Raw genomic sequence first — 25,091 nt, forward strand, 5'->3', positions numbered from 1 at the left:
AATACCTTAATTGATTTACTCTGGGAGCTGATTTCTTTCAGTAGTCTAAGGCCTTGTGTTTGCAGGGTGGATATGCATCAGGGTACAGGGTGGGGCACAACAGTGCAGTGATTCATTTCAGGGCAGGTATGAGCACAGGCTGGGGATGTTATGCTGGTGCTTGTGAATGTGGGTGCCCAGCAACCAGGGAGGATGTAGCTGCGTGGGTGCACTAGTCTGGGGGGGGGCGTGTAACCCTGCCATGCACTGGTCTAGGGCATAGGGCCCTTTGTGCACATGCACAGAGCTGTGGCAGCAGGTTGGTCTTATGCCTTCATTTGTTGGGGGCAAATGTGACCCAGCTGCACAGATCAGTACTTTCTCAAACCTGGGAACTATGACTGAGGGCTGTGCACATGCATGGTTCTAGGACTGCTGTAAACTGACATCCCCAGAGCTGAATGACGTGATTGGGGGCCATGCACATTGGGTCTAGGAGTTTATAAACTAAAGTTCCCAGAGCTGAAGGATATGACTGGGGGCCCATGCACATATGCAGGTTTAGGAGTGCCATAAACTGATGTGCAGAGCTCGGGGGTTGGGGGGCAGGGTGGGCCTGTGTGACACTATGGGTAGGGGGTGGGGGTAGCCTGGATATGGAGGTTAGCATAGCCTTTATGCGCTGGCCAACAGCCTGCAGGGAACAGGGAGGGAGAGGTAGTGCTTGGGAGGAGTACAGGAGAGATGGATTGTGCTGCACTTGGTATGGGCGAGTGTGGTGGGTATGGGTGCTAGTGGCTGGTTGAGCGGGGGTGCTTGGAGTGCAGGGAATGAGAGTGGGTGACAGGATTTGGGTGTGAGGGGTGAGTTGCGGGTCACGGGGCTGCACTGATAAGGGTGTAGTGCATTCAAGGAATGTGGCCTGGCTTACTTCCTAGTCCCTGGCTCCCATGTGTGTTCTCTTGCAGGCTCCGTGCCTCTGCACCAGGCTCCAGCATTGTGCTTCTCAGTCCCTCGGCCTCTGCAATCAGGGCCGATCTATGTGGTGTAGAAGGCTTTCTCAGATCAGCTGCATGCTTGAATCACTGTCTCAGTAACCCTCCTGTCCCTTCTCTAATTTTTCTGTGGAGCAGTGCTGAACTCGACCTACTGTATTCAGCCATCTTCCTGGAAGACATACTGACTCTTGATTTAGTTTTATTAACTGAGTTTTCAATCATCTAGTTTCAGATGTAATTTTATCATCTGATGAGAAATCATCACTTCCATTATGACTTCTTTTTTTATCTTATGAATTAGACCTATATTTGTCTTAACTTACAAACACGTGGGAATGTAGCAAGCTGAATGGTGGTCCCCCCCAAAATGTACCCATACCCAAATCCCCAAAACTAGTGAATATTACCTTACAATGCAAAATATATTATTAAATTTGTGGAAATTTGTTAGAGCAACCACAGGAAACTAATACAGATTTTAGTACCAGGAAGTGGGGTGCTGCTGTAACATATCCTAAAAATGTGTGGAAGTAGCTCTGGAACTGGGTAATGGGATAGATGCTAGAAGAATTTTGAGAAGCATGATAGAGAAAGTCTAGACCACCTTGAAGAGACTGTTGGTAGAAAATGAGTATTAAAGATGCTTCTGGTGAGGGCTCAGAAAGAAAAGAGGAACATGATATTGGAAACATAGAAGGAAGATGTGATCCTTTTTATATGATGGCAGACAAATTTGGCTGAATTGTATCATACAGAAAGCAGAACTTTTAAGTGATAAACTTGGGTATTTAGGTGAGATTTCCAAGCAACATCTGGAAGGTGTGACCTGGTTTCTTCTTGCTGCTCACAGTAAAATGCTAGAGAGAAAAGACTCAATTGAAGAAGGAATGGCTAAGTAAAAAGGAACCAGCACTTGATGATTTGGGAAGTTCTCAGCCTATCCAAACTGTAAAAGATGTTAAAATTAGGAGACTCCCTGTTAGGAAATGGGCTTAGGAGAGAATACCAAACGTGTGGCAAGATAACTACTTACTGAAGATGTTAGGCAAGTGATTCATGGATCAACTCAACCATCTTGACAAAAGCCTGGAATAGAAATGGGGTTATCCAGGAAAGACCTTGGGTAGCAGTATGAATTTCTCTGACATACATGGGAGATACATATGTTTTCAGAATGTTGTAACAGCAGAAACACTGCCATCTTGTTGAAAGGAATACAGACTTGATGAAATGAGAGATACTCAAAATTGTGAGACAGAAACAGTCTGAGAAAACTACTCAGTTGCAAACGTGCAACCTTTTTAAGAAAAAGGAAGAATGATTTTGAAGGTAGAGTTGCAGGCCCAGACCCCAGAGCCTCAGACGAGTGGAGCCATTGGCCCAGAGAGCAGAGCCACAGGCCCAGAAGGCAGAACCTCAATCACCATGCATTAACCCAGGGTTTAAAACCAATTAGAATTTGCCCTGCTGGATTTCAAAGTTGGACCTCTTTATATCTTCAATTTTCTCTCTTTTGGAATGGGAATGTCTATAACTGTTATCCTATGTCTATCCTACCAGTGTATCTTGGTAGTAAATAACTTGTTTTCTAGTTTCACAGGTCTACAGATGGAGAAAAATTTTGCCCCAGAATGGATCATAGCCAGAGTCTCACCCATATTTGATCTAGAGGATTTAGATGATGAGATTTTGGACTTCTGACTTGATGATATTTAGATGATAAGAGATTTTATCATAGATTGATGCTGAAATGGACTGAGAAATCCGGGGATTTTGGGATGGGATGAATATATTTTGCACATGGGATAGATATGAATTTGGAGGGGCCAAAAAGATGGAATTTAGTGGGCTAAATGGTAGCTTCCGAAAGATATGTTCACATCTTAATCCCTAGAACTTGTTAATATTATCTTATAGAGGATCAGAGCAAATATTACCTATAAAATAAAAGATGATTACATCATAGATCATGAGAGGAAAAGCTTATCATGGACTTCTGGGTGGGCCCTAAGTACAATCATGTATTCTTGTGAGAGACAGGCAGTGGGATTTTAGATTAAAAAGCACAGAGAAAAAGTAATATGAAGATGAAGGTAAAGATTAGAGTTCTGTGGTCACAAGCCAAGGGACATGTGAAGCCACCAAAAGCAGGAAGACTCATAAGGAATGGAGTCTCTATAGAATCCTGGAGGGAGTGACACCCTGCCAACTCCTTGATTCCAGACTTCTGACTGGCAGAACTGTGAGAGAATAAATTTCTGTTGTTTCAAGTCACTAAATTTGTGGTAATTTGTTATAACAATTCTATGAAACTAATACAGGAGTTTTTCTAGTTACTTTTTTGTTTTTCTTTAATTTCACTGCGATTAGAGAATGTGGACAGTATGGTGTCAATGCTTTGAAATGTCTTAAGACTTACTTTATTAAAGCTTTAGACCTTGAGTCATTTTTATAATTGTTTCACATTACTTCAAACAATGCATGCTGCATTTACTGGGTTCAGTGTTCCACATATGGCTATTAAATAAACTGGTTTATTGTACTTTTCAAATTCTTTATATCCTTAAATATTTTTTGCTTGCTTAACCAGTTAATGAGAGAAGTGTTCAAATCTTCCGCTATAATGGTGAATTTTTCTATTTCTCTATATAGTTCTGTCCATTTTTGCTTCATATATTTTGAGGCCATGTTACTAACGCATACAAGGTTAGAATCTTTATAGCTAAGACTGTGGAGAGCAGTGCTGGGCATATAAGTGTTCTGCTATTAATATTTTTGTTGTTATAATTACCAATTTAAATTGATTCATTTTTCTGTTTCTCTTTTCTTTCCTTTCTTCCTTTCATCTGGATTGATAACAGTATATTTTTATGCCATTTCTTTCCCTCCTTTGGTTTGGAAATTATGTTCTCCGTTAAATATTCTTTTAGAATTATACTAGAAATTATCAAGCATGCTTTAGTTATCAAAGCTCATGGCTAATTTTTATCTTTACCCCTCTCCTGAGCAAAACAAGGACCTTAGAACATTTTAACTCTGCCTCATTTCTGACTTACACATATTGTTGTATTTGACTTTTATCTCAATTTTAGGCCTCATAACTTATTATTGCTTTATATATTCAATGTTTATTTTTTTCACATATTTACCATTTTTTTTGCTAATCATTCTTTCTTACAGCTCAAACCTACCCTTTGGTAACATTTTCCTTCTGCTTGAAGTACATCTTTTAATTGGATTATGCTGGTGGCGAAATTTCTGTTGTTACATGTGAAAATATTTTTTATTTCCTGCTTGTTTTAAAAGGAAATGGAGTTTAATTAGAGGGTATGTCAACAAATTCAGGTTTATAGATATCTTCTTTTAGTATACTGGAGATGTCTTTCATAGTTTTCTGGCTTCCATGTTTACTATCGAAAAGTAAGATTGCTTTTTAAACCCTGTCGTAGGTATTCTACAATGTTACTTAGGTGTTTTAGATCCAAATTTCTCCTACTTGGTTCTTGAATCTGTGGAGTGGTGTCTTTCATCAATTCTAGAAAATTGTCAGCCATTAAATCTTAAAATACTGCCACTGCTCTTTTTGAAAGTCCAGCCAGTTGTTAACATCATTCCATTATTGATGTCTCTAAATCACTTTCATATTTTATCTGTTTGTCTCTCTGTGCTGCATTTTAGATAATATTTTCAAAGCTGTTTTCCACCCTCCTAATTCTCTCTTTGTTGTTAAACCCATTCATCCAGTTTTTTATTTAAATGTTTTATTTTTCATTTCAGAAGTTGTTTTTTATTAATTTTAAAAGCCATTTGATTCTGCTTAAAACAAATGTAATTCTTTTCTATTTGGTGTTGATAAATGCAGTATCTGAAGTCTTTCTGGGTTGGATTTGACCTCTATTGCTTACACTAGTTCTCATTAAGTGTACCTGTTTCTGTGCATAATCAATGTTTCTCACTATATATATATATATATAGATATAGATAGATAGATAAATAGATAAGATAGATAGATAGATAGATAGATAGATAGATAGATAGATAGATAGATAGACAGTGTGTGTGTGTGTGTATGTGTATACATGTATTTGTTTTGCTATAAACTCATACTACTTGCAAGCTTGTGGTGATTTTTTGAGGCCCAGGTTAAAGGGGGGAGGGGGGTAATTCACTTCTGCTTGGTGCCTGGAACCACATCATGCCCTGGACACTTTAAAATAGTCCTGGTAGTGTAAATTTGATACGTCAGCTGTGTGCTCAATGGCTTTTGGTTACAGGTTTCTCCCTCAACTCAGCATGAAAATTCAAAACTGATAAATTTCCTTTCAGATTTAGGGGTATGGTATTTAGACAGAGTAGCTATAATTCTATCTTTTAACACACAGCAGGTATATGAAGGGCATAACTGTTCTGGGCACTAGCTTTATGTGGGGAGCTTCTTATTAGATTGGCCCCTAAACAGGCCTTGGGTTTTGACTCTGAGGGCCATGGATGCAACTGTGTACTGCACAACTCTAAGGAGCATCTTTCATACAGTATATACCTTTCATTAGGCTATACACTATAGTTCATATGAATGGTGCCCCCTGGAGTTGTACATTATACAATCTGCACAACAATTCTATAATAACCCTGTCCACAAACCCACAAGATGTTGAAAACTAAAACTCAAGTTCACCAGGTTCAGCAAGTGCCTTCAAAGTCAAAAGTGGATTCAATGTTTCAGTTTTATAATTCCAGAAATGACAGAACTTGAATGAAAAGTAAAGATAGGGTCTCTCCTTCAGAAGTCCTTAAAACAATGTCTTACGAAATGATTTGCCAATCATCATTTTAGCAAAAATACCAATTGTCCTGTTAAAGGAAATGTAATATAATAAAGGGTGTTTATTGCTTTGCTTTGTTTATTTTTAGATGTGGACTTTCCAGTTGTTCTCCAGCCTACAAATGCAAATGAGAAAACACAGCTAATCAGAGAAGGACCTCGAAGTTATTGTACAGACTCTTGATACTGAGCCTGCTGAAGATTCACAGTACCTCCTCTTGGTTCAGCCATTTCTCCAGTTATGAAGAAATGGTCATGGGAAGGGCAGGGGACATGAAATGTTGTGAACTTTTCCACATTTGTATTTATTTTTAGGTTAGGGAAAGTGATTGCAACATAATTTTCTCAGTATGCAGACTCTCTCTTTGAGTAGAATTCCTAATGAAGTTATGATGAATAAAGGCCTGAAGAGTTGTTTTATGCCCCTTGCATGAGTGCACAGTGGCACCAGGCAGGCTTTGAGCATGCCCTTTATATGAGCCAGGCCACATTCACCATAGAATTAAAGTATTATTCCAATACAGAAGCCATTTTTCATCTACTTAACGAAAGCACATCTGTCCCAAATATCATCAGCAAAATAAAGTGGGAATTCAGAAAGTTTTTTTTCTTATGGAGTCTTTTCTCCATTATACTCAGTATTAGAAGGGGCAAAAAAACCCAGACAAATCCTATTATTTTAATGTATATTTTTCTAAGATTAATGATTGGCAAATAACTAAAACTGGCATGTGAAACCAGAAAAAATAGGTTTTATGTGTACTTTTGGATTGGCTTAAAAAAAAACCCAACAAAACCAACCTTATGGGGCACAAGTAATTCAGCGATAGAATTCTCACCTGTCATGCAGGAGATCTGGGTTCATTTCCCAGCCTGTGCAGACCCAAAACCAAATAAAACAACACATCTCAAACTTCAATAAGGTTAAATCTTATAAGTGATCCTGAGCCGAGTCCCAAACAGTAAAAAATTTTGTATAACCAGCCTAGAGTAGCCAGACTAAGGAAAAGAAACATGAGGCAAGGGATGAAACTCCAAATTTAAAAGCAGTGTGTGCATTTCACTTACCTAGTTTTGGATGGGATAGATCACACTAACCAGAAAATAGGTAGCTCTGTACATCTTGGGCAATTTAAGCTCAGAGGTCATCTTTACATTTGCTTTGTTTGATCCTTATAGTCATCATTTCACAGTATCATGTGTATTTCTAAAATACTAAAGCAGCAAAAGTGTTTTTTTCATGCTTTTGCTTGGTTCTATATATTATTGCATTTTTCAAGATTTTGCTATATTTTTATATAATATTGCATGAAATATCCTTTCCCTTTTTTCTTTGTTTCTCATTTCCACTATCACCAAATTATCATCAATTGCTATTAAATATGTATTGTGAGAACTGGTGTCATCACTCTGACAGTTTTGAAGTCATTAAAACTCTGTTCTAATTCATGGGTTAGTGGACTTTTTTTTTTAATTTAAAATCATCAAGTAGAGATAGCCCTGATTTGCAAGTTAGGCAACATAGTTTTACCCTAAGCTCTTGCTAACAAGCCCTGTGACCAAATTAGATAAGCATAAGATGGCTAATCCCTCTGACTGTTTTTATATTTGCCTTGACCAACTTCTGAGTCACTGTAAGGACAGATAAATAGGTGTGCTGAAGGAACTCTGAAAAGTCAAGTGTTTAACAACTATTAGGTGGTTTTACATGAATTTGTATATGTTGATACACATAGACAAATGTAATGTGACTTTTTATTCATGTAAACTATCTCACCCAACAAGATTCACAAAGATACTGAGTACTAGCAGCCCCTGTGACCAGCAAGTACTCTGCAGTCTGTATCCAAACAAATGCTATTTTTCTATTTGGAACAAACAGGAAGATGAACAGCCCTACATCTGTGGATAATCTAAGTCACTATATTTCCTTCTTGCAGTCTTGCTAAGGAAAAGGTTAGGCCTGTTTTTGAATAGCAACCTACAAACTACAAAGCTCATCTTCTCATTCTCTCCCAGTCCTCATTTTTCTCTTTCATATGGAAGTATTTGCCTTCACGTCCAAATAACCCAATGAAATGGCATAAGAGTTGTTACACTGAGAACAGGTTATCTGCACAGCCCAGAATCAGATGATGGAATCAAATTACAAGGGATTCTGGCCAATGTTTCCCGCAAAGTGCTAGTCTCTGGTTACAGTTATGTGTGGTAAATGCAAGCACATAAGCGTATATGAATGAGGGAATGTATAAATACAGAACAGTCCTTAGCTATACAGAAACAAGGACTGAGTCCTCATCTGAGAGAAGCTGTGTAAGCAACTTGTGAGGGTGAGCAGAAGCTGCCATCCAGAATCAGGGTGAACTGTCAGAGGGGTGGATTTCATATAAGATTTTACAGGGCATCTTTTTCTATTCTTACGGTCTTATATTAGAACACAATAGAAAATACATATATATAAATGTATTTTTCTTTTCCAAGATAACACATCTTAATTCTTTGAGATTAAATGACATTCTATTTCTATATTTCAAATAGTAATTTGGGTAAAACACATTTGACCTGGCCTAGTCTGGAAATATACTCACCTAGTGATGAACTGCCTGATTCTCTGATTTACAGAGAGGTTTCCAATTAAGGCTATACAATCTCTGTGGTGGGCACAATAACGCCTCCCCCATTCTCCACATGTCCTTGTCCTGATCCCTGGAACCTGTATATTAACTTTCATGGCAAAATGGACATTGAAGTATGATTAAATTAAGAACTCTGAAATTGGGAGACTATGCTGGATTATCCAGGTGGGCCCAATCTAGTCATTTGAGTTCTTAAAACTAAAGAACCTTACTGGCTGTGCTCCGAGGAAGATGCAATTATGGAGGCATGGTCATAGTGATGCAATACTGTTATATTTGAAGGTGGAATAAGGGGGCCATAAGCCAAAGAATATGGGTGATTTCTAGAAGCTGGAAAAGGCAAGGAAATGGATTCTCCCCTAGAGCCTCCAGAAAGGAGCATAGCCCCGATGACTCCTTCATTTAGTCCCGTGAGACCTTTGTCAGACTTCTGACCTTCAGAACTGTAAGATAATGTATTTGTGTTGTTTTAAGCCACAAAGTTCGTGGTAATTTGTTAGAGCAGATATAGGAAACTACCATGGTCTCCATAAGTCAATGAGCTCTGGACAACTACTGAGGATGCAATTTCTATGCAGGAGATGCCAAAACAGCTCCCCATTCCCTTAAGTTATAAAGGAAGACTGCCCTCTCCCTGGGGGGGGGGGGGGGTGGGGGGCCACATGGGAGGTCACATGGCTGAGCCTCTCTGGGTGGAAGAGTGGAAGAGTGGCTGCAACTAAGGTAGTGATGTACCAGCTAAATCCAAGCAATAGCTGAGCCCAGATGAAATGACTGCAGAATAAAAGCACAATTTGTCACATTTGTGATAGTGTTAAGTCTTCCACTTGTTGAAAAGATACCTGAAGTGTATTATGATTAACCAAAAACAATGACAAAAACTCCTTTTGCCTTCATACTTTTTTTTTAATATACTGCCTTTATCTTTTTAAGTTAAAATGTATTCGTGAAAAATAGGTAAGGTAATGCACAGCTCTTATATCTTGCATTTTCTTTTTAAGTTAAGTAGAATCCTTTTTCCTAGATAAAATCTTAAATGGAACACTGACATATAAAATAGGCAAAAGTTGTGTTTTATTAATATGAATTCATTTTCTAGGTTTACATTTATCAATTATAAAACCAATCTACTTAAAAATTTCAAAAATTGGGTGCACAGGTGGATCAGTGGTAGAATGCTCGCCTTTCATGCGGGAGACCCAGGTTCAATTCTCAGGCTGTGCGCCCCCCAAAAAAATTCCAAAAATTTGGTATAATTTTTTAGCATGTTTTGTAATTTTATTATGATCAAACATCTGCAGCACCTTTGAAGAATTCTGAAAATATTTCAAGAAGATCTTGAAAACCATTGTATTTGTAAGCCCTTTTAATTGAGGAAGAGCTAGGCATTAGAATGTAAATACATAGCTCTACCCATAAAGCCATGATAAATTAACGGTTGTGGTGAAGAAGATGGCATGTGACTTTAGCCTAAAAACTTCAGGCTAAAATCTCCCTCTGTTCTCCCTCTCACTTCTGACCATTTTAAAGGAAAATTTATGTGTAACAGGATGGTAAAATTGAAGTTCTGCCTGAAACACCAAGATACAAAGATAGTAGATCTTGTGTATAGGTGGATCACCAAATGCAGAGTTTTCAAAGCAAATTTTGGAGAACTGATTATACAACTCTGGACCTCTCACACAACACAGGGGTCAGAATATCAAAAGACCCCTTCCTGGGCTGTAAGTCCACCTCTCCCACCACCATGGGGAAGGAATTTAGAGAGGCACCTATTTCACCCCAATCCAAGTGATGAGTTTTTAAGGGTACCTAGAGTTGGGAGGCACAGAAGAATGGTACCTGACTCAAATCTGAAAAAACAAGAGTATCTTGATAATTGTCTGTGTTCCACATTATAAAGGCAAGGATTTTTGCCTGTCTTGTTTCCCAACTTAAAACAGTGTCTAACATATAAGTAGACCATTAGGGAATACTTGTTGAAACAATAAATGTTTAGGCCATGTTGCAAAACTGAGAAATTCCTACCTGTTAGAAAAACTAAAGCTTCTAGAGACCTTCTTTTGGGGGGAGGCTTAACATATTAATATTTTATATGAAATACTCCTGAAATGAAGACAAAAGATGGGAAAAAATGCCCATTGTCCTTTATTCCTGTTAGCTTGGCACCCAACTGAGCCTGGCCTGATTACAAAGTTATTCATTTTAAACTTTTTGGCAGCCTCATCTCCATGAAGGCAAATGTCCATTATCAGAGCACAAGCCCTTCTCCAAACAGAAAATCCTTGATTTGAGAAACACAAATTCACCCCTCCAAAAAAACTCTTTTTCCATACTGTAGCCTTCCTAAGCACCTAAGTACATTATCACATATAATTTCTGAGCAGTCCATACAAATGGCTAGACATTTAGATTAAATCATGCATAACTGGGTTCTGTAAAACAAAGTCATTTCCAAGTTCTAGATGGCTCTAATTAGTGATTCATGGAACATCTTAACAGCCAAAGTATTTTCCACTCTGCCAAAAACCAAGTGGTAAACTAATAAAATCTGTCGATTGATCAATTCTCACAACATGTGACAATTCTGAGAAATGCCTTTCTTCAAAAGGAAAACTAAACATGTTTAGTGCCAAATGATTGGGGTAAAGTGTGATATAACCTTTTGGAATTTTAATGCTGTTCCAGGGCTGTCCCCAAAAGGCAAGACTAAATTTCTAGACTCAAATCAGCAGTCACAGGACAGTTGTTAACACATTCTACACACCAGTGGGCTGCAAACTGAGCTTTCTAATAGCTGAAAATCAATCACCTTCTCCTGAAGAGAACTCCTGACAGAGTCCACTAGGTACCTCTTCCTTCCCAGTGTCTGGAAGAGAAAAATTTGTTTTTTTTATTCTTTTACTTCTGTGTAATCTGCGATGGTACTCAAATATCTCTCAATATGTTGATCAAATTCATCTTGTCATACCAAAGTTTTTATCTACTGTGCATTTTATTTCCTGGTGAAGAATAAAAGCGAATTTTCACTTTTGGAATGAAACACCAACATTTTCTTAAATTAAAAAATGAATTATGGAGAGGCAGGGCAAGATGTGGCATAGGGAGGTATAGAATTGAATTAGTGCTCTAGAACAGCTGGTAAATACCTAGGAATTGTCTGGAACAACTGTTTGAGGGGACATCCATGACCGGACACACATCGTACATGAGTCTGGAATGGGTGGAAGGGCTAAAATCACAGCACCGAACTGTAATTCAAGCCCCCAAACTGTGGAAACCAGCATCCTCCCCAACTGGCATGGCAGGCTGTTGGAGACACTGTCCTGTGGGAAAAGAAGCAGTCACTACTAGAAGCAAGGTAGCTCGACACAGCTCCAACTGTGGCTTTAATTGCAAATCTGGATGATTGAATATAAGCTCTGAGCACAGATAAACCCAGAAAAGCAGGAAAGTAACCCTGAGGTTTCTCGCAGTAGAGAGGAAAAGGGGCTGATGAATCAAAACGTAAAAATTAAATGGAGGTGGGTCCCACACCCAGGGAAATCTGATTAAATGCCCAGACGCCAGCAGAAAATAACAGATCACACTCGGAAAATTGAAGATATGGTCCAAAGGAACAAACCAATACTTCAAATGAGATACAGGAGCTGAGACAACTAATGCTGAATATACGAACAGAAATGGAAAACCTCTTCAAAAACCAAATCAATAAACTGAGGGAGGACATGAAGAAGACATGGGCTGAACAAAAAGAAGAAATAGAAAAACTGAAAAAACAAATCACAGAACTTATGGGAGAGAAGGACAAAGTAGAAAAGATGGAAAAAACAATGGATACCTACAATGGTAGATATAAAGAGACAGAAGATAGAATTAGTGATTTGGAGGATGGAACATCTGAATTCCAAAAAGAAACAGAAACTATCGGGAAAAGAATGGAAAAATTTGAACAAGGTATCAGGGAACTCAAGGACAATATGAACCGCACAAATATACGTGTTGTGGGTGTCCCAGAAGGAGAAGAGAAGGGAAAAGAAGGAGAAAAACTAATGGAAGAAATTATCACTGAAAATTTCCCAACTCTTATGAAAGACCTAAAATTACAGATCCAAGAAGTGTAGCGCACCCCAAAGAGAATAGACCCAAATAGGTGTTCTCCAAGACACTTACTAGTTAGAATGTCAGAAGTCAAAGAGAAAGAGAGGATCTTGAAAGCAGCAAGAGAAAAACAATCCATCACATACAAGGGAAACCCAATAAGACTATGTGTAGATTTCTCAGCAGAAACCATGGAAGCTAGAAGACAGTGGGATGATATATTTAAATTACTAAAAGAGAAAAATTGCCAGCCAAGACTTTTATATCCAGCAAAATTGTCCTTCAAAAATGAGGGAGATATTAGAACATTTTCAGACAAAAAGTCACTGAGAGAATCTGTGACCAAGAGACCAGCTCTGCAAGAAATACTAAAGGGAACACTAGAGTCAGATACGAAAAGACAGAAGAGAGAGGTATGGAGAAGAGTGTAGAAAGAAGGAAAATCAGATATGATATATATAATACAAAAGGCAAAATGGTAGAGGAAAATATTATCCAAACGGTAATAACACTAAATGTTAATGGATTGAATTCCCCAATCAAAAGTCATAGACTGGCAGAATGGATTAAAAAACAGGATCCTTCTATACGCTGTCTACAGGAAACACATCTTAGACCCAAAGATAAACATAAATTGAAAGTGAAAGGTTGGGAAAAGATATTTCATGCAAATAACAACCAGAAAAGAGCAGGAGTAGCTATACTAATATCCAACAAATTAGACTTCAAATGTAAAACAGTTAAAAGAGACAAAGAAGGACACTATCTACTAATAAAAGGAACAATTAAACAAGAAGACATAATAACCATAAATATTTATGCACCGAACCAGAATGTCCCAAAATACGTGAGGAATACACTGCAAACACTGAAAAGGGAAATAGACACATATACCATAATAGTTGGAGACTTCAATTCACCACTCTCATCAATGGACAGAACATCTAGACAGAGGATCAATAAAGAAATAGAGAATCTGAATATTACTATAAATGAGCTAGACTTAACAGACATTTATAGGACATTACATCCCACAACAGCAGGATACACCTTTTTCTCAAGTGCTCATGGATCATTCTCAAAAACAGACCATATGCTGGGTCACAAAGCAAGTCTTAACAAATTCAAAAAGATTGAAATCATACACAACACTTTCTCGGATCATAAAGGAATGAAGTTGGAAATCAATAATAGGCGGAGTGCCAGAAAATTCACAAATACATGGAGGCTCAACAACACACTCTTAAACAACGAGTGGGTCAAGGGAGAAATTGCAAGAGAAATTAGTAAATACCTCGAGGCGAATGAAAATGAAAACACAACATACCAAAACCTATGGGATGCAGCAAAGGCAGTGCTAAGAGGGAAAGTTATTGCCCTAAATGCCTATATCAGAAAAGAAGAAAAGGCAAAAATTCAGGAATTAACTGTCCACTTGGAAGAACTGGAGAAAGAACAGCAAACTAACCCCAAAGCAAGCAAAAGGAAAGAAATAACAAAGATTAGAGCAGAAATAAATGAAATTGAAAACATGAAAACAATAGAGAAAATCAATAAGACCAGAAGTTGGTTCTATGAGAAAATCAATAAGATTGATGGGCCCCTATCAAGATTGACAAAAAGAAGAAGAGAGAGGATGCAAATAAATAAGATCAGAAATGGAAGAGGAGACATAACCACTGACCTCACAGAAATAAAGGAGGTAATAACAGGATACTATGAACAACTTTACGCTAATAAATACAACAATTTAGATGAAATGGACGGGTTCCTGGAAAGACATGAACAACCAACTTTGACTCAAGAAGAAATAGATGACCTCAACAAACCAATCACAAGTAAAGAAATTGAATCAGTCATTCAAAAGCTTCCCAAAACAAAAGTCCAGGACCAGACAGCTTCACATGTGAATTCTACCAAACATTCCAGAAAGAATTAGTACCAACTCTCCTCAAACTCTTCAAAAAAATCAAAGTGGAGGGAAAGCTACCTAATTCATTCTATGAAGCCAACATCACCCTCATACCAAAACCAGGCAAAGATATTACAAAAAAAGAAAACTACAGACCAATCTCTCTAATGAATATTGATGCAAAAATCCTCAACAAAATTCTAGCAAATCGAATCCAACAACACATTAAAAGAATTATACATCATGACCAAGTAGGATTCATCCCAGGTATGCAAGGATGGTTCAACATAAGAAAATCAATTAATGTAATACACCATATCAACAAATCAAAGCAGAAAAATTACATGATCATCTCAATTGATGCAGAGAAGGCATTTGACAAGATTCAACATCCTTTCCTCTTGAAAACACTTCAAAAGATAGGAATACAAGGGAACTTCCTTAAAATAATAGAGGGAATATACGAAAAACCCACAGCTAATATCATCCTCAATGGGGAAAAATTGAAAACTTTCCCCCTAAGATCAGGAACAAGACAAGGATGTCCATTATCACCACTATTATTCAACATTGTGTTGGAGGTTCTAGCCAGAGCAATTAGACAAGAAAAAGAAATACAAGGCATCAAAATTGGAAAGGAAGAAGTAAAACTATCACTGTTTGCAGACGATATGATACTATACGTCGAAAACCCGGAAAAATCCACAACAAAACTACTAGAGCTAATAAATGAGTACAGCAAAGTAGCAGGTTACAAGATCAACATTCAAAAATCTGTAGCATTTCTATACACTAGCAATGAACAAGCTGAGGGGGAAATCAAGAAACGAATCCCATTTACAATTGCAACTAAAAGAATAAAACACCTAGGAATAAATTTAACTAAAGAGACAAAAAACCTATACAAAGAAAACTACAAAAAACTGTTAAAAGAAATCACAGAAGACCTAACTAGATGGAAGGGCATACCGTGTTCATGGATTGGAAGACTAAATATAGTTAAGATGTCAATCCTACCTAAATTGATTTACAGATTCAATGCAATACCAATCAAAATCCCAACAACTTATTTTTCAGAAATAGAAAAACCAATAAGTAAATTTATCTGGAAGGGCAGGGTGCCCCGAATTGCTAAAAGTATCTTGAGGAAAAAAACGAAGCTGGAGGTCTCATGCTGCCGGATTTTAAGGCATATTATGAAGCCACAGTGGTCAAAACAGCATGGTATTGGCATAAAGATAGATATATCGACCAATGGAATCGAATAGAGTGCTCAGATATAGACCCTCTCATCTATGGACATTTGATCTTTGATAAGGCAGTCAAGCCAACTCACCTGGGACAGAACAGTCTCTTCAGTAAATGGTGCCTAGAGAACTGGATATCCATATGTAAAAGAATGAAAGAGGACCTGTATCTCACACCCTATACAAAAGTTAACTCCAAATGGATCAAAGATCTAAACATTAGGTCTAAGACCATAAAACAGTTAGAGGAAAATGTTGGGAGATATCTTATGAAACTTACAATTGGAGGAGGTTTTATGGACCTTAAACCTAAAGCAAGAGCACTGAAGAAAGAAAGAAATAAATGGGAGCTCCTCAAAATTAAACACTTTTGTGCATCAAAGAACTTCATCAAGAAAGTAGAAAGACAGCCTACACAATGGGAGACAATATTTGGAAACGACATATCAGATAAACGTCTAGTATCCAGAATTTATAAAGAGATTGTCCAACTCAACAACAAAAAGACAGCCAACCCAATTACAAAATGGGAAAAAGACTTGAACAGACACCTCTCAGAAGAGGAAATACAAATGGCCAAAAGGCACATGAAGAGATGTTCAATGTCCCTGGCCATTAGAGAAATGCAAATCAAAACCACAATGAGATATCATCTCACACCCACCAGAATGGCCATTATCAACAAAACAGAAAATGACAAGTGCTGGAGAGGATGCGGAGAAAGAGGCACACTTATCCACTGTGGGTGGGAATGTCAAATGGTGCAACCACTGTGGAAGCCAGTTTGGCGGTTCCTCAAAAAACTGAATATAGAATTGCCATACGACCCAGCAATACCATTGCTAGGTATCTACTCAAAAGACTTAAGGGCAAAGACACAAACAGACATTTGCACACCAATGTTTATAGCAGCATTATTTACAATTGCAAAGAGATGGAAACAGCCAAAATGTCCATCAACAGAAGAGTGGCTAAACAAACTGTGGTATATACATACGATGGAATATTATGCAGCTTTAAGACAGAATAAACTTATGAAGCATGTAATAACATGGATGGACCTAGAGAACATTATGCTGAGTGAGTCTAGCCAAAAACTAAAGGACAAATACTGTATGGTCCCACTGATGTGAACCGACATTTGAGAATAAACTTGGAATATGTCATTGGTAACAGAGACCAGCAGGAGTTAGTAACAGGGTAAGATAATGGGTAATTGGAGCTGAAGGGATACAGACTGTGCAACAGGACTAGATACAAAAACTCAAAAATGGACAGCACAATAATACCTAATTGTAATGTAATTATGTTAACACACTGAATGAAGCTGCAGCTGAGCTATAGTTTTTTTTGTTGTTTGTTTGTGTCTTTTATTATTATTGTTATTATTTTTATTTTTTTCTCTATTTTAACATTCTATATCTTTTGCTGTTGTTTTGCTAGTTCTTTTCCTAAATCAATGCAAATGTACTAAGAAATAATGATCATGCATCTATCTGATGATGTTAAGAATTACTGATTGCATATGTAGAATGGAATGATTTCTAAATGTGTTAATTTCTTTTTTTCTTTAATTAATAAAAAAAAAAAGAAAATGGAGGTTTCTGGAGTTGGCTGAACTCAGACTACTGGGAAAGCACTATGCCCCAAGAAAAGGGACATACAGAGTTGGGTACCAAACCCCCACTCTTGATTGGCAAACCTTGGGGGCTGGAGACTGACCCTAACAAGGGATTTTATTTTATTCTCTCTGTCTCTCTCTCTTTGAAAGTATTCTAAGCAGCTCATTAGAGAAAGCCTCAGCCATTTTCTATCATCAGCACTGATCCAGGAAAGGACAGAGTTAAGATAGGTCTGAGAGACACAGTAACTTAGTCAAGTGAGGGAGGTAAGTCTCTAAAGGGCATATCTTTCTCAAGAAAAGGGAGAATAGGACCCAGCTTACATGGGACCTTTCTTTAGAGACTTCAAATCCCAGGGGTTGGGAATCAGAAACAGCCTAAGTCTACCTTCCATCTCAGCCTTTGTCTCAACCACACCCCTGACAAGCTGAGAATTAAAGGCTCCAAACCATTTTATGCCAGTGGGAACCTGTGGGCAGACAATCACCACCTGCTAGGAAGAACAAGAAAAGCATGGAGTCTACAGGCTCCACAGGGAAGTCAAACAACCTGCTGGGTTCTCATCCTCAGGGAAAATTGATACTGATTACACCCTCCTCCTGAGACCTGGGGCTGCCCTGTCTTGGAAAATCTGATGGTGGTTGATCAAATCTGGGGAGACCCTTCTCAAAAAAAAAAAACCTCCATATAGGCAGGGCAAGAACCTGAAAAACAAGAGGTGAAATGTCTTAATCAGTTAAACAGAAGCTATGCTAGGAGTCTAGAATAAGTTGAACTGAATGCCAAAGAACAGATAGAGAACAAAGCCAACCACAAGAAAACCCTACATAAAAGAAGGAAAACAACATCCAGAATAAACTAATCAAGGAAATAAGATGCCTAGACATCAGCAAAAAATTATGAGTCATACTAGGAAAAACAAAGATATGGCCCAGTTAAAGGAACAAATTAACATTTTGAATGAGATACAAGAGTTGAAGCAACCCACTAAGTATGTTCAAATAAGCATGCTAGATCAATTCAAAAATCAAATCAAATTGAGGGCAGATATAAGAAAAGAGATGAAGCCTATTAAGAAGACAGTGGGCAACCACAAAGAAGAACTTAAAAGCTTGAAGAAACAAATGGCAGAACTTATGGGGATGAAAGGCACAAGAGAGGAAAAACACAACAGAGACTTGCAACAGCAGATTTAAAGAAGCAGAAGAAAGGGTTCATGAACTAGACGACAGGATATTTGAAACCCTACACACAAAAGAATAGATAGGGAAAAGAATGGAAAACTATACAGGAGGTTCTCAGGGAACTGAATGACAACATGAAGCATACAAACATACATTTATGAGTGTCTGAGAAGGAGAAGAGAAGGGAAAAGGGGTAGAAAGAATAATTGAGGAAATAATCACTGAAAATTTCCCATTTCTTATGAAAGAAATAAAATTACAGATTCAAGAAGTACAGCATACCCCAAACAGAACAGATCCAAAGAGACCTATTCCAAGACACTTAGTAAACAGATTGTCAATGTCAAAGATAAAGAGAGAATTTCAAAAGGAAACAAAAAGTTACTCATTACATACAAGGGAAGATTGATAAGACTGTGTACAGGTTTCTCAGCAGAAATCATAGAAGTGAAAAGGCAGTGGGATGATATATTTCAGATACTAAAAGAGAAAAACTGTCAACCAAGAATTTTATTTTTGGTAAAACTGCCCTTCAAGAATGAGTAAGAGTGAAAAAAAAGAGTAAGAGGGTGGGCAACAGTGGCTCAGTGGCAGAGTTCTCGCCTGCCATTCTGGAGACCTGGGTTTGATTCATGTAAAAAAAAAATGAGTAAGAGTTTAAACTATTTTCAGACAGACAGACACTGAGACAGTCTGTAACCAAGAGACCTGCTCTACAAGAAATACTAATGGGAGCACCCCAGGCCGATAGGAAAAGACAGGAGAGTGAGAGAGATCTGGTATAGAGTGTAGAAATGAAGACTACCAGTAAGAGTAAAAAGAGAAAACAATAAAACAGCATATATCAGAATAACATCATGACACCTGCAACAATGTGGATGAACCTTGAGGTATTATGTTGAGTGAAATAAGTCAGAAACAAAAAGATAGACAGTATAATACCTCTTTAATGTAGACTACCTATAATGTGCAAACTCTGAGAATTGAATTCGAGAGCACTGGATATCATGTAATGCCCTGATACATCCCAGAGTAATCTGGGCAAAATATTTAAAAATATTTGTAAAGTCTCCTGGAAAGACTGGGGGAAAAGATGCAAATATTAAACTTCCCCGCCTGGGGAAGATCTGATAGTCTCCCAAGCATTAGGGACTGCCAAGTTAATGGGCCAGGCCCTCGATCTTGGGGCTTGCCCTAATGAAACTTGTAACTGCAAAAGAGAAGCTAAGCCTACGATTATACCTAAGAGCCACCTCCAGCGAACCTCTTTTGTTGCTTAGATGTGGCCTCTCTATCTAAGACAGCTCTGCAGGTAAACTCACTGTCTTCTCCGGTACATGGGACATGACTTCCAGGGCTGTAAATCTCTCTGGCAACGTGGGACCTAACTCCTGGGGATGAGTCTGGCCCTGGCATTGTGGGACTGAGAAGGACTTCTCGACCAAAAGGGGGAACAGAAATGAAACAAAATAAAGTTTTGGTAGCTGAGAGATTTCAAATAGAGTTGAGAGGTCATTCTGGAGGTTATTCTTATGTATTATATAGATATCCCTTTTCAGTTTTTGGTGAATTGTAGTACCTAGAGAGAAATGCCTGAAATTGTGACCCAGTAGCAAATAGCCTTGATTGTTGAAGATGATTGGGTAACTATATAGCATTTAAAGTGTACTGTAAGTACTCCCTTTATTCAGTATATGGACAGATGGGTAAGAAATTAAAGACAAAAAATAAAAAATAATAGGGGTGTGCATGGGCTATGGGATGTTTTGGGTTTTTGGTGTTTTTTTTACTTTTATTTTATTGTTTTTGGAGTAATGAAAATGTTCAAAAATCAACTGTGATGCTAAATGATGCTACTGTGAACCACTGATTGTATACTTTAGATGATTATATGGTATGTGACTACATCTTAATAAAATTGTAATAAAAATTATAGATAGGCATATATTAGTTATTAAACTGACATTTTCTAGGATTATTACAATTGTAGAAAGCAGTATTTTCTTACTAATTTAGGTTTAAAAAGAAATGAAAGTCATAAAGCAATGAAAGAAATCAAGACTATGCCGATTAACTTAGATGCCTAACAGTTTTATATAAGATGTCTTCATTAAAAAGTTTTATAGTTCTCAGTGTGAAATTTAGTTTTAAAAATCAATGTACCCAACCAAAACCTTCCCAGCCAGTCCTAAAGAACACCTAGGGCAACATATAAGATTCTACAAAGGTTCCATGCACTAGGATAACTTTCCAGAAACCTACAACCTCTAGATAGGACCTGGACCAGGTAAGTCCTGAAACCTAGAGAGGCCAGCCTCTCCAGAACATCAGCTACTTTCATCTCCCTACCCCATATTACTGATAGCCCCTTGCAACATGAAAAAGGTAGAATGACCATAGCCAAATACCCCTAAAGAGTGGGATAGAAAAACCAAAGGTAATGGTGGAGTCACCAAAGAAGGTAAGGTTTAACAAATGAATATGACTGCTGAATCGCTAAACTGATATTTCTTTTAGTCTCCAGTATCTTAGAGCAGCTAGAAGTAAAAACCTAAAATTGTGGAATTGTAACCCATATCAAACTCCAAAATCTGGTCTACAACTAATCGTTGTGCTGTGCTTTGAAATGTATTGCTTTTTTGTATACATGCTATTTGTCACAAAAAGAAAAAAAAAGCAGAATATAGCTCCTATATTCTGGAGCAGCTAGAAGGAAAAATCTGAGGATGGTATGGTAGCCCATGGCAAATTCTGGGATCTGTCCTGTAACTACTTTTTGAAGAGTGCTTTGAAAACTATTGGTTTTTTTCTTTCTTTGCTTTGTATATGTTATATTATACAATAAAAAAGTTAAAGAAAATCAATGTATAGCATACTAGGAAATTAAATTTTAGTTACCAAAACCTGATATATACATGGTATTCTCAGTAAGTGGGTGAAGTTTTTATAGAAACTAAATACAATTTATTTCTCTGTCTACTTTCTGCATTTCTTAGCTCATTCTTACCTCTTCCCACCACATCCCACTCCATAAAATAAATCATTTGAGAAGAAGTGGGGAGTATTGACTTCTAGGAACACAGAAGCATTTGTCTTCAAAAAAGAAATATAAATATATTTAAAAGTCTGTGAACGAACAATAATTACCAATAGTCATTAGTGGTTAGTACCAGACATTGTCCTACGTGCTTTATATTTGCTCATTTTATCCTCACAACAACCTATGAGACAATACCATTTCTCAGCATTATTTTCCCTTTTCCAGACTAAAATACTGAAACACAAAGAGGACAAGTAACTTTGTAAAGATTACCCAGCTAGTAAGGAGTAAACAGGCTAGCCCTTGAGTCCACGGCATTACTGGACTATATTGACTTCCCTTGAAAAAGTGAATGATCTTATATTTCTATATATATTTCCCCTTATTGAAAATGAGCGCTCCCAAACATCCCTACTCCCTGCCCTTTCTCTTCAACTCTTCAATTTTGCAGGTTTCTTAAAAACTGAATCTTGGAGATTTCTCAAAGAATCTCCATTACTTAATGTGTTGGTTTGAAAGGATGTATGTACCCTAGAAAAGCCATGTTTTAATCCTAATCCCATTTTGAAAAGGCAGCCACTTCTTCTAATCCCTACTGAGTACTGTATGTTGAAAACTTTAATTAGATTATCTCCATGGAGATGTGACTCACTCAAGAGTGGGTGTTAGACTGGATTAGGTGGAGATTGTCTCCACCCATTCCAGGTGGGTCTTAATTAGTTTACTGGAATTCTATAAAAGAAGAAGTATTTTAAGAATGCGGCAGAATGACAGCCACGAGAAGCAGAAAGTCCACCAGCCAGTGACCTTGAAGATGAAGAAGGAAAATGCCTCCCAGGGAGCGTTATGAAACAGGAAGCCAGGAGAGAAAGCTAGAGATGACACCGAGTTCTCCATGCGCCTTTTCAGATGGGAGAGAAACCCTGACTGTGTTCTTCACGTGCCTTTCCAGAGAGAGAAACTCTAAACTTCATCAGCTTTCTTGAATCAAGGTCTATTGTTATGGATGCTTTAGATTGGACATTCCTATAGACTTGTTTTAATTGGGACATTTTCTTGGCCTTAGAACTGTAAACTAGCAACTTATTAAAATTCCCCATTTTAAAAGCCATTCTGTTTCTGGTATATTGCATTCCAGCAGCTAGCAAACCAGATCACTTAAGTTATCATGACTTCTGTCTCCTGGCCACCTACCCCTTGACCCTCTGCAACTTTGGGAAGCCTTACTTGGGAAGTCTCTGGGCTGTAGCTATGTCTTTGCCATTTTCTCGTTTGACTAATCTACAGCAGCAACACGCAAATAAATGAAAACTGGGTTCTAAAAATTTTTAAATATATATTCTAGAGTAGCTGATATCATTAAACAATTGTGGTTTTAAAAATCTTGTCAATAAAGTTCCTCCATAATATCCTAGGATATTTATATAATGCTAAGAAAAGTATATTTTCTAATATCAAACATACATATGGTGCTTATTATGTGCCAGACACTTTTCTAAGTGCTTATTACAGGTTAATTTTTAAATCCTTACAGCAACCATACAAGATAGTCATTATTATTATTTCTCATTTCAAAGATGGGAAAATTGAGACGCAGAGAGTGTTTAATTAACCCATGCCTCTAATAATAGGAGAATCAGCATTTGAACTCAGGTAGTTTGGCTTTAGTCTGTCTGCTTTACTACTACACCACTCTGGCACCCTAAGAAATATCTGAATTCTTTAAAGTCAGGATACAAAATGCCTATTTAATATCAAAATAGTGTTTACATTCAGTATATAGTAATTTGCTCCTCCCCCACTTAAAGTGAACATTACAGTACATAAAACCAAATTAACATATCTTGTTTCATTATTCTGATTCTATAGAATTGAGATGAGAAGATTTGCTATTATATATAAAAATAAGGTATTTCAATACCACTTATACAATGAGTTACATAATTTTTAACTTTAAATGTTATCTATTCATAATAAAAGTAAAATTATACCCAATTTCGCCATTAAAAAAAAGGAATGCTGACATTTCTTTTAGTAAAAATATACTGTTAATTATGTCAGACTATTAAATTAGCAATCTTTTATTATTTCTCTACAGTACAAAGGAAGTAGAACTTTGTAAACTTTAACTTTTTCTAAAGGAACTTTAATACCTCCTTTCATTTAAAATAAAGAATGTTTGTATCCTCTATTCAATATGGAGCATTTTAGAATGGCCATTGCCCAAATATCCCTAAAGATTGGGAGAAGGATCAAAGGAGAAGGGGGAGTTGTATCAGAGAAGACAGGATTCAACAAATGAGTATGACTACTGAATCATTACATCGATATTTCTTTTTAGTCTCCAGTGTCTTAGAACAGCTAGAAGGGAACACCTCAAATGGTAGAATTGTGACCCATACCATACTTTGAAATTTGTTCTAAAACTACACATTAAAATGTATGCTGAAATATATCACACACACACACATATATATGTATATTTCACAATAAAAATGTTAAAAAAAAGGAAGTATGTGTAAAACACTAGCAATTTAATTAGCTTCTGGTCACCTATGTCATTTGCCACTGTTAGAAACATGTATACCCTCATTCTCTGGGACATGTGCTCATTTTTCTCTTTGGCACTCACTCTCAAGCTATATTATATATGCTATTTATTGTTTGTTCTTAAGAATAGGAGCTCCATGTTTTGCTTGCTGCTTTATCTGCAGCATTAAACATTGCTTAGCACATAGCAGGGACTACATAAATGTTTGTTAAAGGAATAAATAGAACTTTTGAAGAAAATCTCCCTGATACATCTTTTTCTTTTTCTTCTATTCATATCATTGAGAATAAAGCAGTATGAACAAGATGATGGTCCCACTTTCCCTATGTTTAAAACACTTCAAGTGAGCTTGTAGAGGCTATGGAGCCCTGGGAATTGGATGAATCAGTTTTACCAGCTCTTTATAGCACAAAAGGCTCCCGTTAATCTCTTTAAAGGGACAGGAGGGAGTTGGTGCCACTAAAATCTGCTGATGTAGTAATATGGCTTATAATTCAGGATCTAGTTTTGCCAAATATTTCCCCTGAAGTTCTTGAGAACGGTTCCCTTGGAAACATTATTTTTGTGATTTTTCATAAATATTCTTCCTGGAAAAGAGAGCACATATACAGAGAATGCCACGGATACGTCTGTTAACTTGTAATCAGACCTGCTCCTCACATCTAGGTCATTTCGAACAAATCATTTAATCTTTCTGAGTAGCGTTTCCTGCTCTGTAGAATGGTTTTCTTTGGAAAGGAAAGTCTCAAAAGGCCTTTAACAAGAGTAAGTATAAGAGATTATTTTTCAGGTTGAATAATGGCTTTTCTTCCTTCATGTCACACGGTGTCTTGACATAAGCTCCTAGGAGAACCACTATTAACCAATTTTGGAGATTTGCCCTTTGGGTTTTAGAAGGATAAAAAAGTTCCCTTTAATATAAATAGAACACTCGTTCATAGTCCTAGAATTTCCTGATTGCTGTCTGATCTTGACTGATGTCAGAAGCTACCTTTCAAC

General features: G+C 37.3%; 2 protein-coding genes across 6 annotated transcripts in view; one reads left to right on the forward strand and one right to left on the reverse strand.

Moving 5' to 3' along the window:
* DNAJC5B (DnaJ heat shock protein family (Hsp40) member C5 beta) overlaps nucleotides 1-6,219 on the forward strand; it is a 133,008-nt gene extending 126,789 nt beyond the window's left edge. For all 4 annotated transcript variants that reach the window (XM_077166898.1, XM_077166896.1, XM_077166897.1 and 1 more), the window contains one exon: nucleotides 5,889-6,219. In XM_077166898.1, coding sequence (XP_077023013.1) covers nucleotides 5,889-5,983 — 95 coding nt within the window. In that variant the 3' untranslated portion in view covers nucleotides 5,984-6,219. The remainder of the gene's footprint in view (nucleotides 1-5,888) is intronic.
* Nucleotides 1-25,091, reverse strand: part of LOC143688686 (uncharacterized) — a 237,425-nt gene that overhangs the window by 207,839 nt on the left and 4,495 nt on the right. The gene's annotated exons all lie outside the window — the stretch shown is intronic.

This window comes from Tamandua tetradactyla, chromosome 6, assembly GCF_023851605.1.
Source record: "Tamandua tetradactyla isolate mTamTet1 chromosome 6, mTamTet1.pri, whole genome shotgun sequence".
Lineage (NCBI taxonomy): Eukaryota > Metazoa > Chordata > Mammalia > Pilosa > Myrmecophagidae > Tamandua > Tamandua tetradactyla.